Raw genomic sequence first — 17,753 nt, 5'->3', positions numbered from 1 at the left:
GTTTAGAATGTCTAATATTTTTTAGAATGGAATATTGTATGGAAAGAGTAAATGCTTGTATTGACTGATGTAGCAAGATTCATACAGGCAGTGTGATGACAAGGAATGAAGAGACTGAGCCAGTAGTGCAATAGTGGCTGCTATAGAGTGTTATCCATCTCTAACTCTAAGGGCGTTTCCCTACCTAAGGTAAAGAAACTCAGGTGCTAATCAGGAAGTCTGTGTGAGTCAAAACAAAAATGCACCACCCTGCTCACAAAGGCTCTTATTCTTTTCCTTTCACTACAACAAAACACCAGTATATAGTTTGAAAGTTCTGTAGATCAAGAAATAGCCACACCACCGCCCTTATGTTGTGCCCTGTTGAGCCATTTAATCTGATAGTTATCCAGCACCAGCAAGGGAAGACATACAGGTGGGTGTAAACCAAGACTCAGTAATAAAAAAGATATTAGAATCACTGGGTTGACTAAAATCATTTATAACAATAGCATTTTTAATTGCTGATCTAGCATTTATCATCTGCCTTCGTAACATCTGCAATGGTCACAGAATCACCAGGATAAATGTTTTGAAATCTAATTCTATTCAGAGCACGCTGTCGTGAGTCTCTAACATTTAGGCCTGTGCTGCAGTACCCGACCATCATAGAAGGAGTCAATAATACATGTTATCTGTCTTCCTGTAGGAACAGGTGTAAAGCAACTATACGCACCAGAGAAAAGACTGCGCGAAAGGAAAGGTTTATGGCGTACACCCGTATGCCACAGACTACCACACACCTGCTTGCCGATGTTGCATGGAATAAATATAGCATGAAGAACTACACCTCCCTCCCTTGGGAGTTGCAGTGCAATCCAAAGAAATGCATGCACCGTTCAAGCTTTCATATAACAAGTTGAGTTTATTTGGAAAATTCAAATCTAGGCGGGCAAACGTTCCGATACTAGAATGAAATGTTAAAACACCATTAAACTACTAGAGAGGCTTTTTAACATCCGAGGACGTCAATATCCTAAAACACAGTAATATAAATGAATATGCAATATTAAAATATCAGAACAATTTCAATTTAGTGCAAATACGATTTCAAGGCTCAAAACAAATTCTGTCTGTCAGCGCAATAGCATGCACGCTTTCAATTAACCACCAAACAGTTTGCAATTGCCTTAAATAGGCCACAGACCAGCTTGACGATGTTGCACCAGCGCTGTAGTGCCTGGTGGGCAAAAATATAGCAGGAAAAACTGCAACTCCCTTCCTTCCCTGTACAGAACGTCCAGCCACCACCTCTGTGGATCCTGTTCAGGTCTGTGTAGGTAGCTGTGTGAACGGATAGGGATAGCGGTTTCCGCGCAGTTGTTGGGCCATCCGGTCCACCCACTACAGGACATGCCAGCACGACTCAATCTCTGTCCTTCTGTAAGGTCGACTCTTGACCGACTGGTATGATGCTTTCCCTGCATCTTACAAACAATGTACTTCTGTTTAACAGGGGTGTTCTGCCACTACTTTTCTTGTTCAGCTTGCCACTCACCCACCAGCCACCAGTTTTCAATTGTATAGCGTTTGGTGTTCTGCTACCATGCGGGACACCTATTCTCTTCTACATTTCTGCTTTCCCCAAGGCCAACATCCCGTCGGACTGCGAGACCTCCTCATCACGTCTTGAAACAATTGTGTTCAGGCGCGTTTTAAATGACTTATCCTATCATATGAAATCATGAACCACACCATCAAAGTTTCTTGACCAAGCTTTTCGTGGCCTGCCTTTGAGTATTCTTTTTTGACTTTGATCTTTAATTCTCGATTTCTCTGTCCACCTCGACTGCTCTCTCTAGTACTCTCTCTGGTATCCTTTTCTGTACCCTTCCGCATTCGTTTGTTTCTGTCACACTGAAATATTAGGGTCAGCCCTGATGTAACACCCATTCCATTGAGTACAGATGCTCTGGTGTTTTTCCCTCTCGCTTGTAGCATTCTGGATTGATAAACTTTGCGGCCACCATATGGTGCATTGCAGCTATGCTCCAAGACTTGCTGATCATGACTCTAGATGTTGAAGAAGCATAGGATGCGAGCGTTACGTACAATGGGACAACATTTTTACCCTTCAGAAAGAACATTAAAGAAGGTAAATAATGTGTTCTCTTAAAATTGACTCCTTCATCCCACAGATTCCTGAACCGAGCAGTATGGAACTTGGAGGCAGAAGGAGAGTGTGGAACCAGCGCTAAACACTGCACAACCAAAATGGGTGACATGGCTGGCCAATGCATCCAGGCAATAACGTTCAGCAAACTCGTAGCCTGCCCAGTGTCAATTATAGGGATACCCCTTTGCAGAGCAGAGGTTGGCATCTGGCCTCTCCTAGAATGAGCCTGAAGTCTAGCAGACACTTCCTTGTTCATCAGAGCATAACACTCTGAAAGGCACAAAACAATTAACTTCTAAAGGGTTTGTTTGGTAAGGGCACTGGCCAGTCAAGTGTTAGCCTTTGGAGGAATGAGGAGTAGGATGACCTTCTTACTCAAAAAGGAGAACTCAGGAAGATTCACTGACAGGGCCTAGGGATCACTCGTGCACCTGGCAGAAGTAACCACAAGCAGGATGATCACCTTAAGGGTGAGCAAGCAGAGCAAAGATGACTGCATGAGCTTGAAAGGAGCCACCATCTAGAAGATAAGAACCATATTTAAATCCCATGCAGGAACGATTGGTGTGGTGGCAACATATTGGAGAAGCCTCTCAAAATCTACCAAGCAGTGGGACTATTAAAGAAAGGACCTTGTTCTGGGTCCTTTTGAAAACCCAAATGATATACAAGCATCCCTTAAATTAGCTAATCGGAAGGCCACGTTGAACCAACGAGAGTCGGAAATCAAGAACGGAAGTCAGACAAGCCAAAAGGTCCAGTCCTTCTCCAGACACGTGTTGTACTTACACCACGTACCGATGTAGAGAAACTGCATAGCTAGCCTCCTAGCCAACAAGAAAACATACAAGACCGTCTCAAAAAGTCCTACAACTGTCACTGTCTCTTGGTAGCCAAGGATGAAGCTGCTCAGGTTAGTGTGGAGGACCCTTGGTGGGAGGAACCGGGCAGATGAAAGGACAAGTGTAAAATGTCCAGGTACAATGGGGGGTCATTTCAAGTTTGGAGGTAGCCATGGTGCTGTTAGCACCATGGCTGCCTCCAAACCCGGGTCCGGGTGGCTGAATGGGGACTTACCGGGTCATTCCAACCTTGGAGGACCCGGTAAGTCCCCATTCAGTAAGCCATTCCCCATTTTCATTCGATCCCCTATAGAGCTCAATGGGAATGGGGAAGGCGCTAATTACTGGCCCGCAAATAGCGGGCCCGTTATTAGCTCCAAGGTCCCTTAGCGGGAGCCGCAAAGAACGTGTGGTCAAACCACACGTCATTTGCGGCTCCCGCTAAGGAACCTCGGAATTGGGTGGTAAGGGTTTACCGGCACCGGCATCATTACCGGTGACCGTTAACCCTTACCGCCCAACTCGGTATGAGGCCTAATGTCTTAATAGTACAATCTGCACAAAGGAAATCCATCATTGATAGAAACCTATAAACTTCATATATGAAGTCAACACTGATTCAAAGCTTAACAAAAATGTATGTGTGATACTGAAATGCCCAACATTAAAAAAACATACTTTAAAAAAAAGTGCATTGCTAGAAATTCCACCAAGAAAGTTGATTGAATAGAAATCTGAAAAGAAATGAAACTACACATATGCTGCACCCAACGTATTTCTTGACATAATGTTGGATGCACAAATTAATTTGAAAAGCAAACGTAATGAAAAACATTCCACACTGCTACACCCACATGGTTTTAAAACAGTAATTTATCGATTGACACAAGAATACCTGAGAACTCTACAGAAAATGTAAAGAAATTACTGGTAAACCAAATAAAAGAGAGTATAACAGCAATTGAATAAAAGCACGTGCAGCACCAGGTGATCCAAAGGAAGGCTTGCCTTGCTGACATCTGTAAAACATAAATAGAAGAACGTGAACCCTGTGCTTAGCATACAGAATGAAACAATTTACATATTGATTAAACTATTTTTCTACTGAATTCCACTGAAGGATTGCGCCGTAATATAAAGGTTACACGTTTCCTGGTCTCCATACTGGGACAGGACCGAAGTCTTTCATGCTGCCTGGCCTTGCCGCTCCAGGCTCCACCCCCTGTTCATTTCCCAGCCACCCTGGATTGGCCTAATGAATATCTACATTTTTCAGGGAAGATGGGAGGGGGTGTGATGGAAAAATATACAGCAGGTACACAATGTGACCGGGTCAGGGGCTTGATCTGTCAGAGGGGAACAGAGAGCCCTCACAACCTGGGGTAGATAGCCTAACAGGGCATAGGTCAGAGCCAGTACTACTCCAAAGTGTGCATTGCATATGGCTGCTGGTAGGGCTGTGCCTTTCACAATGCGTGCCAGCCTCTCTTCTGGCTAGAATGCTCTTGTCTGTTTCAGAACCGGTAACTTCCAGAATGCATCTAGGTGCAACAAGAAAAACCCAGACCGGAACAAGGGAAATTGAATCAAGAACCGAAATGGAATGGACTGTGGTTGTTCCTGCTAAAGAGAGAGGAGACACCCAACACTCGACCTACCACCACCAGACAGATCCAGGAGAAATGATGAGACAGCAAAAAGGCAAACTGAGAGTGAGAAGTGACAGCATGTGGTAGCTCTTTCCTTTCTCTTTTCTTGCAGCCAGGCCCAGTGGCCACTTTACCCCACAGCTGTTCCGAGGGCCACTGGCAATGCCAAATTTCCTGCGACAAGGCCTTTAATGTTGCCCCTGGTAAAGTTGCCATGCCCAGTTGACCGAATGTATCAACTGGGCATGGCAACTTTACCCCCATAATGGGGCAGCAGTTCTATTACATCTCTACTAGCACTCTACAACATAAATACCTGTACAATATGTTTGTTTGATGGGTAGTTTGGCATGATATACCTTGTGATGTCATCAGATGTCATCATTGTGCTCATTGTGCTCTCGTTTCCAATGATGTAATCAATGATGGAAAAACAGAGAATATATATATATATATATATATATATATATATATTATATATATATATATATTATATATATATATTTTTTTTTAATTCGGTTGATTTAGGAAACATTAAGTCCTTTCGAACAATTCCTTTTACACATTTCACATTGCCCAAAAGATCATCCAATCCCTCTATATATACAACGAAGATTACCCCTGCTAATAGCGCAGGGAGTCTTGATTCTATTAAAGACAAGGAGGTGAGCATTATGCTTCAACTTCTATTTATTCCTGTCTTCAGCGCAGTTTCAACAAAATCAAAACATTTCAACTTTTTATTTTCTTTTCAAACTACATTTCCCTTCCAACCATCCAACCATGTCTCTTCTGTAGTCCTTTCCGTGTCCCGTCATGTGACCATAGTCCTTCCTGTTCCTTCGTTCTGCCTCTTCCCTGCATGCTCTGAATTGCACTCTAACTTCATAAATTAATCCTGAACTTGCAGAAAACTACAGAGTCCTGTCCTTTGCTTCTGGGCTGTTCTGCCCTCCCTATGTCTGGATACAACCGTTCCTGCTGGTCCTTTTACTCCTGAGCTCTCGCTAGCATAGCTTAAATGTTCTTCTGGTCATCTCCTATCATCTTGTCCTTCGTGAAGACTCTGGTCACGAAGGATCCCACCAGCAGCTCTAGACAGTTTATGTGTAGTCAGAGTTCCTCCGCGCTCCATGTTCCTCCTGTGTCTAATTCTCTGCAGCGGCTCCTCAGCCCACCCTGCTGGCATATGGCTCTATTACCAGGTCGGGCAGGTTCCCAAATATGGCTTTCCCATTCCAGGCGTCCATATTCTGCAGCCATCATTTCAATTCTGTTTTGCACTTGCAGTCTAGGGGCACTGTCTGATGATATTTTAGCCCTTGCTGTAGGTGTTTTATTTTTAATCCCCAGAGAGCCCGATAGTTTACGGGCCCCAGAAATATTGCTTGAATAGGTGCTGCTAACAGACATACTATTCTCTCTAACGTCCTCAGAGACACCATGCTCTTGTCTAGGCATCCTCTGATCCCTCTCTTGATGTCTCTCACCTTCCTGGCTGATAATTTCAGCGTTGCTGTCCTGGTGTCTATAATGAAAACAAGGACGTCTATTCTCCTCGTCGGAGTTGTGTTGGAGTTCTCCTGATTCACTAGAAATCCCAGAGACGAGAGCAGATCCTTCACCCATCCTGTCTGATATTGGAGTCTTTCCTTGCTATCTGCTAGCAGCAGGATGTCGTCCAGGTATATAATCATGCAAATCCCTTTCCGCTATTGGTCTCATCCATTTCGTAAAGGCCAATGGTGCTGATGCTAGCAAAAAAGACATTGTTGTGAACTGACAGTATTGTTCTGCAAGGTGAATGCTAGAAAGGGTTGGTATTGCTCTTGTACTGGTATTGTGAGAGACGCGTCTTTTAGATCGATCCTTGTGAGCCAGTCACCTTGCCTTAGTGTATCCTGCAGCTGGTGTATCCCCTCCATCTTGAAATGGTGGTATGTCACCCAGCTGTTCAGCTCTTTTAAGTTTATCACAGGTATTACTTTTTCTGCATGGTTCGATAGCTCTCTTCTGCATGACGCGCTGAAGTTTGCTGTCTAGACTTACTCTCTCTGAATGGGCCATGTGTATCGGGTTGCGGAGGTGGGCTCTGGTGTGGCTCCTGTATAAATTCCAGCTGCAGCCCTTTAGCTGTCTGCAGCACCCAGGCATCGCTGGAAAGTGTGTGCCTGTTTCGCCAAAAGCGCTGTGCCCCTCCTCCCCAGTGGTGGGTGTGTAGTGTGTCTCACTTGATGGGAAGTTCTGTCCTCTTCCCGGCCCCCTTCCTCTGCGTCCTCTCGGGAATCGGCCCCTCGAGGGGAAAAGGGCATCTTATTATTTATTCTCCCAGTAGTGGGCTCTGCTCATTTGAGGACTTCCCGTGCCTTGGTAGTGACCGGCCGTTCGACCTCGATAACGGCCGGTCCTAGAAAAAACTCTGCTCGGAAATATTTTTCTAAAGGATTATTAGGCCTTCTCCAGGGAGGCGCACATTCAAACGAATCTCCCCATTTCTTTGCCAAACGTCTCCCCGAAGAGGACACCCTGGTCTGCCTCATCTGCCTCGTACGAGGCTAGATCTCCTAGTTTGGAGTCAATCTTAAATAAGAGGCCTCGCCTTCACTCCGAGGTGATGACGCAATTTGCGTTTCCCAGTAAACATACCGCTCTCTGAGCCCAATTCACTAGAATCAATCGGTCAACTTTTTCTTCTGTGTCTCGGGACCGTTCTGCTAGGTCCATCATTTTTGCCAGGTGTCCAGAGAGGTCGAGGACCTTGCCCTGGCAGCTTCTCCAGGACCTGTCTATTCTTTTGCGTGGGTATTTGGATGTCTTGGACATGAAGGCCAGCATTTCGGGATCTTACTCAGGTGCCTCTGCCACCTTTCCTGGTAGTTCTGGTCTTGGGCATTCCGCTCTCATGCGTTGCCTCACTTCTTTTTTGAGTGCTTTGCGCAGGCTCTGGGTCATGTACTTGGCTACCCATGGAGATGGTTGCCAGTCCGAAGATCTGGGATTTCTAATGTTCTCTGGTTCTAACATATCTGAGATCTCTTTGCTATCTTCTATGTTATACTCTTTTCTTAATTTCTTCTTTCTGGGGAGCTTCAAGTCACTCTCCTCTGTTCTATCCTTCTCGTCTTGCAAGGAGCGTTGGATCTCTGGCGACTCTTTCTGAGAGTCCAACCCTTCGTTTCTCATATTGTCTTCCCTTGGGTTGGGAGTCGTGAGGCTTGGCACCATGACTTATGCATGAATGCGTCCCTTCGTTTATGTAAGGTTAACCCGGGTCTCGGTACACCCTTTTGTTGACGTGCTCTCTGTATACTCAGTGCTCTTGTGTTTCTGGCTCAAGATGGTCTCTATGGTAGCCAGTCTTTCCTGCAGGGGTCTGACCCCTTGGGTCACTGCCTCCACTAGCGAGTTCCCAAGCACCTCTCTGAAAATGTGGGATAGGTTCTCTGCCTGCTCCTCCTCGCTCCACTCAAATTTTGACATCGTTTCTGTAGGTGGTTGTGCCTTTTACCTGTACTCAGGTCATGTGGCACGTCCACTGCTATGCTGTGGGGTCTTATTGTGTGGCCTGCACCTGTCTGGGTATGCTTATGGGAGCTTTCTCTCACTTTGTGAGAATCTGTAATGCAGCTTCTGCTGCCGGTCGGTGTACGGTCTGCGCCGTGTGTCTGGTCGTTGTAATTCTCCTCATTATGAGATATGCGGTCTCTCCCGTTCAGAGGGAGTTTTAATATATATATGATATGCGGTGCGCAATTCGGCACCAACATTAATTGGCAACCCGATATTTATTTGTATGCCTTTGTTATCTTAGTATCACTCAGTGACGAGCGTTGTGAATGCGGCCTGCCCCTCCAAGGGCGCTCTTTGGTGTCCGCATATGGCACTCGCTGCTGATACAGGCGTCAATGCCCTTCCAATGATGCTCGGAGCTGAGCGTTGTGACAGTGACACTGCCCTCCCAAGGGTGGGGCTGTTGCGTTTCCTAGCCTCCGCCACCCTGATGCACGGGGCCAATGTTACTCTCTGCGCAGAGGTCTGGCGTATCCCTGAACATTACAATAATACAGCACGGGACCACGCGGCCTTCGTTCCAATAATTATGAGCTTTCCCTATAAAATCTTGTTTGCAGTCTAGCGATGCCCTACGCCTTTAGGCTCCTCATGGCGTGCTGCAACCTTTGATGCACATGCTCAGCGCACATTCATAGTCGGTCACTCACACTGTTAACCTGCGTGCTCTCAGCTAAGAGAGAGAAGGAAAAGAAGAGGTAGAACGAAGGGACAGGAAGGACTATGGTCACATGACGGGACATGGAATGGACTACAGAAGGGACATGGTTGGAAGGGAAATGTAGTTTTAAAAAGAACAGTATTTGGGCAGTTGAAATGTTTTGATTTTGTTGAAACTGCTGAAGACAAGAAGTTGAAGCATAATGCTTGCCTCTGGTCTTGACATAGAATAATTTATAAAAAATGTATGCGTTGTCTTGAGTTTGAGCCATACATGGTAGGTAGAAGCCGAGATAACATATGATTCCCCACTATAGACCATGCTCCAAAACTGGTCAGAGCCATAATTTAAAAATTGTGCATATCTCTGTGTATAAAAAGCATTCAAAGCCTTACAGTCCGTAAGGACGTGTCACCCGGTTTCAACATGAACAAAACATGGCTGACAGTGGCACTCATCTCTATGAATCCCCCTCCATGCCCCTTTATTAGCCAAGAATGGCAGTAAATCAAATCGCAGGTGGAGTATGAATCTGATAAGGGCGGGAAGGTAAAGCATGACAAGATATTTTCGAGTAGAATTCACGAATAAACCTTGCTGGGAGTACACTGCATACTAACTCGGCGTCGCCAGTCTACTGAGACATGTAATACGATCATGGATATGAGACTTGCTACTCAACGCACTCAAATATATGGGGTCCTCATCCGTGTTAGAGCAAGGAAAATTGATATCTCGACAATGTGTACATCCCGGGATCTCCAATTCCTTGAACCAAGTGATTTTGGATCGTAGACTACTGTGGGCCAAAGTGGAGTATAGCAAGGAAGTTGTAGAGCTCCAATTATATTTGACAGAGGTTATATGTGATGTCATCAGTGTACTCATTGGCTGCATAATGGGGGCACAGAGTTATGGTCTTGTAGCCTCCCACGTTTGCCAAATTTCAATAGATTGTTTGTGTTGAGCCATCACCTTAATGTCACGTCAAACAAAGTTGTTTTACTGAATTTTAAAGTTTTTCTTTCACTACATCTCACACCACTGATTATAATATAGATTTTTCATATTAAAGAAGGTGACATACCAGCATGTTTCTAAGCTTTGCACCAAGGGATTTTCACCATTATGGGTCCAATAATGAGGGACTGGGACAGGAATGGGTGCAATATTCAATATTATTTAACGCACATTTCTAACAAGATTTTTTGTGAGTCCCTTTCATGAAAATCTTGTATTATTTTGTTGAACTTTTCTTGTGAGAATGCAGAAATGTTCCTGGTTTTCACAAAAAGCACTGTTGGAAACACTGAATGCCGCTAGTGCATGACTCTTGCAAATACGGTCAGTTATATTTGTTAGAATATAAAAAAGCATCAATGCATATGCCAAGCCCCCCACAACTTTTAATCTCCCCACATGCACCCTGAAGGCAAACATGCACTTCACTTCCTCCTAATATCATTGTAATTTCCCATCATTATGTCAATTGATATGTCATCTTTGATGTGCTAGTTGCTAGTCTGAGCAGTGCCTGGCGGGGCCACCAGTGGCCACCAGTTATGGTTGTGAAGCTTACTATAACTAGCAAATTTCTTTGGTTTTTCGATTTTGTTCTGCAACCAAAATGCCCCTTTCACGAAGAATGTTCACTTAATTTCAAAGGATTTCACAGGTATTTAGTCAAGCAACTTAACCAGAACATCCCTTAAGCAGAGCATTTTCACTGAATATATATAACACCAGGAAAGCTATGGTGAGTTTAAAAAGGCTTGAAGAAAAACCCTTGAACCCCCGTCCTCCATTTCAGAGCCAGATGGGAAATGCATTGTTGGCATGCAAACTTACACAAATGTCATGCTATTTTAAACATACCCTTCTAACATGAAATATGGATAGTTCTCAAAACTGCAGACAATTGCTTACTGGTTTCACCTTTATTAGGTATCAGCAGAAAAGTCTTCCGAACTGTCAATCTTGGGCTGGGAAATGCTCCCTACTCTAACAGGTCATATTTAAGTGCCTTTCTGAGATAGAGCCCAGAGGCATGGTCTTATCTCTTTGACTTCCTGCGTGAGCTAGAAGGGGAGTCTGGTCATCCTTGTTCGCCATCTCTTAACCATTCCTCTCTTGTCCACCCTCCTCTCTCTGCTTCCCTTCACACTCTGTCTCCTCGTCTTATCTATCTCTCTACCTTCTCCACCCTCATGATCTCCCCCTTCCCAGTACACTCCATCTCCGGGTTTTATCTCTCCCTCCATTCTCCTGTCTTGACCAGCTAGCCCCCTACTGGTCCTGTATGCTTCCCTTCAATTCTTACTCTCAACACTATCCTGGCTTTAGTTTCCTTCACCCTCCCGTCTCGCTTTCTTCTCCTCCCTCCTCCTACTCTCAACCTGCCTCCTACACTAACTCCAGAATTACCTCCAACTACTCGACCACTTACACTCTACCTACTTTCTACTCTCCCTCCAAAATTACTTCCAACCGCTCCTACCCCTAACACCTTACCTTTTCTCTCAAAAAACACTCCAACCTCTCCTCAAGAGATCCTCCAACTGCTAGACCCTCCTCTCCAGTCTACTGGCCCTTCTGTACCTGTTCTCTGACTGCCTAGAAGTTTCTGTTGGCTTTTTTCTAGCCCATCGCTTCCTGCCTAGAAGTTTCCTTCTGCTCTCATTGGCTTCCTGTGTCAGCAGCTCCCCTGGGTCAGTTATGGGGCCTCATTCCGAGATTGATGGTAGGTATGGCGCTATTTGCGCCATGACTGCCTCCAATAACGGGTCCGGCACGGGTGTTGTTCAATGGGGGCTTACCCCATAGGGCTCAATGGGGATGGGGAGGGCGCTAATAACGGGCTCGCGACTTGCAAGCCTGTTATTAGCGCCCTGGTCCCTTAGCGGGACCGTAAGGGACGTGTGCTTAGACCACACGTTCCTTACGGGTCCCCACCAAGGGACCTTGGAATAGGGCGGTTAGGGATTACCGGCACCGGTCTCCTTACCGGTGCCCGGTATCCCTTACCGCCCAGGTCGTAATGACCTCCTTGGTCTGAGCTATGGCTTTGATGGCCGTTACTTCCCATGTTGGTCTTCATAACTCCATTCATAGCCCAACTCCCTTTTCAGCCACCATCTTTGCCATGGGGTCCATTCGGTCACCAAGTTTGTTTGCTCTCTGTTCCCCTCCTGGATCAAGTATGTATTTGCCTATAGAGGTGTTCGGGAGTAGGAACTGTATTATATTCTGGAATGAAAAGGATGGCTGCTTTAACATTGCGTGATTCAAAGTTTAGTAAAATAGGACCTGTGAGTGAACCATCACGTGAGAGTGCCATGTAACTCATAACTTCTTTAACAAAGTTATTGCCAATATGTACAAGTGCATGGCCAAGTGTTAGACCTTTGGAATTGTAAGAGCGCATGCAAGAAAAACAGAGAAACAGCTGTGCAGAACATTTTATGAGTTTGTTCTCATTTGTTATTTTGACATTAAGAAACTGGTTATCATCTTGATTTGGATATGTCTTAATTGCTCCTCTCACTAACTCCATGTCCATGTCAAGGTTGCATCTTAAAATGACTCTGCAGTTGGGACGGAGAGTGAATATTTTTTCTAAACTGGCTGCGCTGGGTACCGATTAGTGCACTTGGTTTAGGCGTGTAGTGCCTTGCTGGCACATAGTCTACACACATGGCTGTATGTTGAAGCCCTTTGTCATTAAATGAGGTGCAGTCTTGAACGGTAGACATTAAACACACACACTGTTGATTTTGGTTTGTTAACTGGTCAATCGGTTGAAGACCTAATTTCTCCTTTCCATATAGTTTGTTGAAAAATCTAATATATATGAATGAATGAATGAATGAATGAATGAATGAATGAATGAATGAATGAATGAATGAATGAATGAATGAATGAATGAATGAATGAATGAATGAACGAACGAACGAACGAACGAACGTATATTCTGGTACGCAAAGCAAACCATAAAAACACAGCAATAATCAATCAACAACAATATTAAAAATAATCACAAATTTAAAAAATGTGTGCCACAGGCTTAAACCCAGTAAAAACAGCAACATGCGCAGATTTAAACCAACCTTAGTAAAACATTATGACAGCCCGCCACACCTGGACTGAGTCCGCCCATAACAGATAATAGAAGGATGACTTATAACATTGAAAACCTTGACCCTGCAAAACTGTTTTCAATGTACACGTTCTTATTAACAGAAAAATAAGACATGATTGATCCACCACCCCCTTGGACCAAAACAATACTGCTGCTCGCACATGAATACAATTGAAAAGGGCCCTGGTAACAACAATTTGCTTTGAGGGATTCTGAGCCCAACTCTGGTACTTCTGGAGACCAGGGGCCATAATCTTTTTGCTGCCCCCGTGGTCTGGAGTACACTGGTTTTCATGATTTTTACAACTTTAAAAGGTATAAGGACTGTCATATAAAAAAACTGGGCCACTCCCATACTTACCAACAAAGCCTTTACATACCTAAGCCATGGAATCCTCAGGTGGAGGTCTCTTGTGATCAGATAACTTATTAAGACTTGGGTCAAAAATACCTTTATATTGCCCTAAACTAAGCCTGTGATTTACAGGCAGAGAAGCAAGAAGGTCACCCAGAAACCATCATCCCAGTTCTTGGTGGGCTGCAAAGTCAGGTGTCGACCCGGGTAACCCCAACATACTCTTAAAATGAGTGTTCTCAACCACCTGTATAGACTCAGTCCTGCTGAAACAGTGCTCTGGGGACCCCTTTGCCTGCTAAAGCCAATTTAAATTTTCCACTCTAGGGATTTGCCTCCCCCCCCTTCCTAAATACAGCAGGACCCTTGGCGGATGCTTCCCCCTAGAGCAGACCATAACGTCTGCTTTCTTGACATTTATTCTTAGCCCCAGTCTGTCCATAAATTGGGATCTCATCTACAAGACACTCTAGGTTCATGCTAGCAAACCATATCATCTGCATAGGACAGTAAGGGCAAACAACAATTATCCAGCCTAGGAGTGTCTGGGGTGGATTTAAGTAAATGGTCATATAGACCAGGTATGTGCAAATAAAAAAGCAAAGTGGTTAGTACACAGCATTGATGCACCCCACCTTCTACATCGGAAAATGGAGTACAGTGTCCAGGGGCCTCAATCCTCGCACAAGACACTGTCGAGACATAAAGTCTCTCCATGAGATCCACCAAGATACCAGGGCAGTTCATTGATCTGAGCACACTCCACAACTTGCCACAATCGACCTTGTCGAAGGCAGTGCTCAGATCCATGAAGGCCAATAAAATAGGCTCCTCCTTAATAAATAAAGAATGTGCCGCCACCAAATATAGGTTCAGGGCCTGTTCTGCCATTCTGAGCCCGGTCTAAAACGTAGCTGGATAGGGGAGAGAGCCCTCCCCAAAATCTTAAAGATAGATTCTAGAAGAGAAATTGGTCTATACGACGATGGCAGGGCCCATGGCCCCTTTTTATATATTGGATTAATCACTGCGTGGGACCATGATATAGGTTGAGTACCACCTTCACAAATAGCATTGAACCCCCCAAAGTCAAAATTGGCGGTTCAGCCAAAAACAGATCGACATGTACATTATCCGGGCCAGTGGCCATTTTCCTAGCTTGACATTTCATAGCTGTCAAAATGTCCTCAACTGTGAAGATCATTTTATTTTCCCTCACAGAAGACACCTTTTTTGGACTGAGGGCTACTAACCGATCAATTTCCATCTCCTTCCATCTACCACTATATAAGAAAGAATAATGGCCCACCCAGTCCTGATCCTCAACCGTCACAAATGCGCCACTCTGCTTATATTCATAAAAGGGCCCATTGTTTACAATGTCCCTCTGCTCCCACGACTCTGCTTCAATTTCAGATTTTCTAACAGCGATGACTTTCTTGTAGGCCGCCCTGAAACACGCTTTGAAACACATTGGGCCTGATTCATGGAAGTGCTTTATAATGGCGCAATCCCATAGGAAAACGTTCCATGAATCAGACCCATTGTGTATAGGTGCTATACAAATAAACTATCATATTATAATTATATCATGATTAGTGGACAGAGGATTCTTCAGGGTTTTCAGCAGAAGGGACTTAGATTTCGTACAGGCTGCATTAAACTATCCAGGATGTAGCCTCCCCTACTTTCTACTAGCCTTCATGGTAAATGAACTGACCACAAAAGTGATGGGTGGAAGGTTTCGAATTAATCTAAACCACTGGCAATTGCTCTGGGCCAACCTTCCACACCACCGTTTTTTAGCCCGTCTGCGCCATTGCAAAAGGGGACCAGCCATGTGCAAATCAGTCAGCAGCTGCCGCCACCGAAGGTAGCAGCCCAGCCCGAACTGCTAGGCCAGGTCCCCTCTGCACAGAAAACCAAGCAACCCCAGACATGTTTCGGCCTTGTTGGACCTCCTCAGTGAGGTGCAGCCTGGTTCCCTGTGGCGCAGCGAGCAAGGGACCCACGTCTGGGCATACCCTCTCTCACAAGGAGAAACAAACTGACCACAAAAGTGATGGGTGGAAGGTTTCGAATTAATCTAAACCACTGGCAATTGCTCTGGGCCAACCTTCCACACCACCGTTTTTTAGCCCGTCTGCGCCATTGCAAAAGGGGACCAGCCATGTGCAAATCAGTCAGCAGCTGCCGCCACCGAAGGTAGAGGCAGAGAGATTAGTCAACAGTAGAAGAATTCAGACTGGATAACGCTCTGGTATGCATTGCTAGAAAGGATATTTTCAAATACCTGACTGTTGCTTACAACTATGTCCCTTTGCTGAGTCTCACGATCCGCTGTCTGCAATTTTACCCAACTCTCCCGGCCATTAGAGGAGGCCTCCGGCTTATAAGTGAACTATGTAAGGTTGCTTTAGCTACAGTGTTGAAGGCAAACACAGGCTAGTGGATGCTATATCTGGGTTTGCTTTCAGATTGGCCTGCAGGAGGCCGTTGGCATCAATTTATTCTGAGGTTGGGTAATTACGGCTTCTGCCTAGGAAATCAATGCCTTTGAACACTACTTGTAGATGGTGAGTAGTGGCTTCTTCATGGCATGTGTGAGGGAGAGAGTGATGAGCAAGTCAGTAAAGTCCCAAGGAAGGATGTGTTAGCGTTACGTGGCCTATATATTAGGTAGAATGTGGCCTCACCTATGGGAGAGAGGGGAAAGAGTCAAGAGAATGCTTTCAAATAGCTGATGGCGTCTACTTAGAGTCTGATGTAGGACCAGGATGACATGTGGAAGACGGCATGTCAAGTCAAATAAAAAATAATTTGTAAAAATCAAAAGCCTCCTGGCAAGTCCATTGAGGCCTGTCTCAAGTTGAATGCCTGAGCTGTTAGGGGCAAGAAAGTTCAGGACGTGGATATAAATGGGTGTCAGACAGGATTCAGGCTTCTTGTACCTATACGGTATAGGGTTGGTAATGATATTTATGTTAAGCCTGCATGTGAGATTGCTGAGTGGGTGTTGATGAGCATCGGCCTCTGTGTTCTTATAGGCAATGCTTTGGAGTTGGCATCTGAGGTTATGTTGGTGAGGTTGCAGTGGTGTGCATATTATCATTGTGGTGTGCATGATTGCATTTCCTTCTTGTGACCAGCACAGTATTTCTGTTAATCCTGATTTGTCTTTCTCAGGACTTCTTTACATCATGTATTCCCTATCCAATGTTCAAATTGTCTTTGCTGGTGTACTTCTCTACCAAGGCTTTCTTCTATGTACACACTTGCAACTGCCTGGTATACTCTCCTGCCAGGGCTTTTGTCAGGCAGAATTATATGCAGTACCCTTTGGGAACACTACACACAATTAGGACTACAAGAGGCAGCAACAATTCACCTCTGGTACAAGCCTGTACAACACAGTAAAGTGGTAGCAATGGCTGAGCAGCCAGACTTATCTCAAGAGCAAGTGAGCAGTATCAATAGTTACACAAAGGACCGCAATTACTATGATTCAAACACAGGTTTCTGAGTAAAAGAATATACATTTATTTACTTTTTAGTTGTATAACATTTCACTAAAGTAAAGCAGTTGAAAAATGACACACTTAATACACCACACCACTCCCAATAGTTTCTAGACAAGTTAAGCTCGCAAAATGAAGTGGGAGCAAAATGGCACTCTGTTAATTTAAAAGGGAGGGAAAGACAAAATTAGGCAGAAATGAAGCAGTACCAACAGGTAAGTAAGCAGGGCAATCTAGAAAGAGAAACTCCGGTGATAGGATCAAATCAAATAGGCTTACGGCCAAAGTCAATAGGACAAAAGTATTTTGCTCAAGATCACACGGTTCAAAGGAGTTCGCGGTTAAGTCTTTGCCAAGAGTTCCGGACGAAGTTGGTCGGCAAAGAGTAGAGAAAGACAAGCCCTCGGATTGGAGAAAGATTTCACACACTTTCGCCGCGGCTGAAGGAAGCAAACAACCATATTTTTAACAGTATCTTAAATGGAGAAGAAGCTGTAGCTGAGGCAGACGTTCCTGGTAGTTCCTGCAGGCTCACGGTTCCTTATAGTTCCTGCAGGCTCACGGTTCCTTAAGCGACTGTCGGACTGACACGAAGTAGGAAACTGGAGGGTCCTGCCCTACCCAGGGAAGAAACCAGCAGCAGAGCAAAATAACAAATAAAAGGTACGCTCCTTAAAACCCAAGCAGGGTCCGACCTTCCTGGCTATCCGGTCCACTGTAGCTCTGTACACCGAATTCGACCAGAGGAGGGAGTCCTGGCTTGCAGTTTGGGCTAATTGGTTGGTCCCACCTGCTCAAAGGAAGAAGATTCTTGGAAGATCCTCTCTGGCGTTGGAGTCTGAAGATTTGCACCGGCAGCAGGGCT

The 17,753-nt window shown here is 44.9% G+C and overlaps 1 protein-coding gene across 5 annotated transcripts in view; it reads right to left on the bottom strand.

Moving 5' to 3' along the window:
• Window positions 1–877: 877 nt before the first annotated feature.
• Window positions 878–17,753, bottom strand: part of LOC138517032 (glioma pathogenesis-related protein 1-like) — a 792,259-nt gene continuing 775,383 nt past the window's right edge. For all 5 annotated transcript variants that reach the window (XM_069632545.1, XM_069632543.1, XM_069632546.1 and 2 more), the window contains one exon: window positions 878–4,016. In XM_069632545.1, coding sequence (XP_069488646.1) covers window positions 3,858–4,016 — 159 coding nt within the window. In that variant the 3' untranslated portion in view covers window positions 878–3,857. The remainder of the gene's footprint in view (window positions 4,017–17,753) is intronic.

Source organism: Ambystoma mexicanum, chromosome 6q (genome assembly GCF_040938575.1).
Source record: "Ambystoma mexicanum isolate Mex_15411 chromosome 6q, UKY_AmexF1_1, whole genome shotgun sequence".
NCBI lineage: Eukaryota > Metazoa > Chordata > Amphibia > Caudata > Ambystomatidae > Ambystoma > Ambystoma mexicanum.
This window is presented reverse-complemented; position numbering and strand designations above follow the sequence as displayed.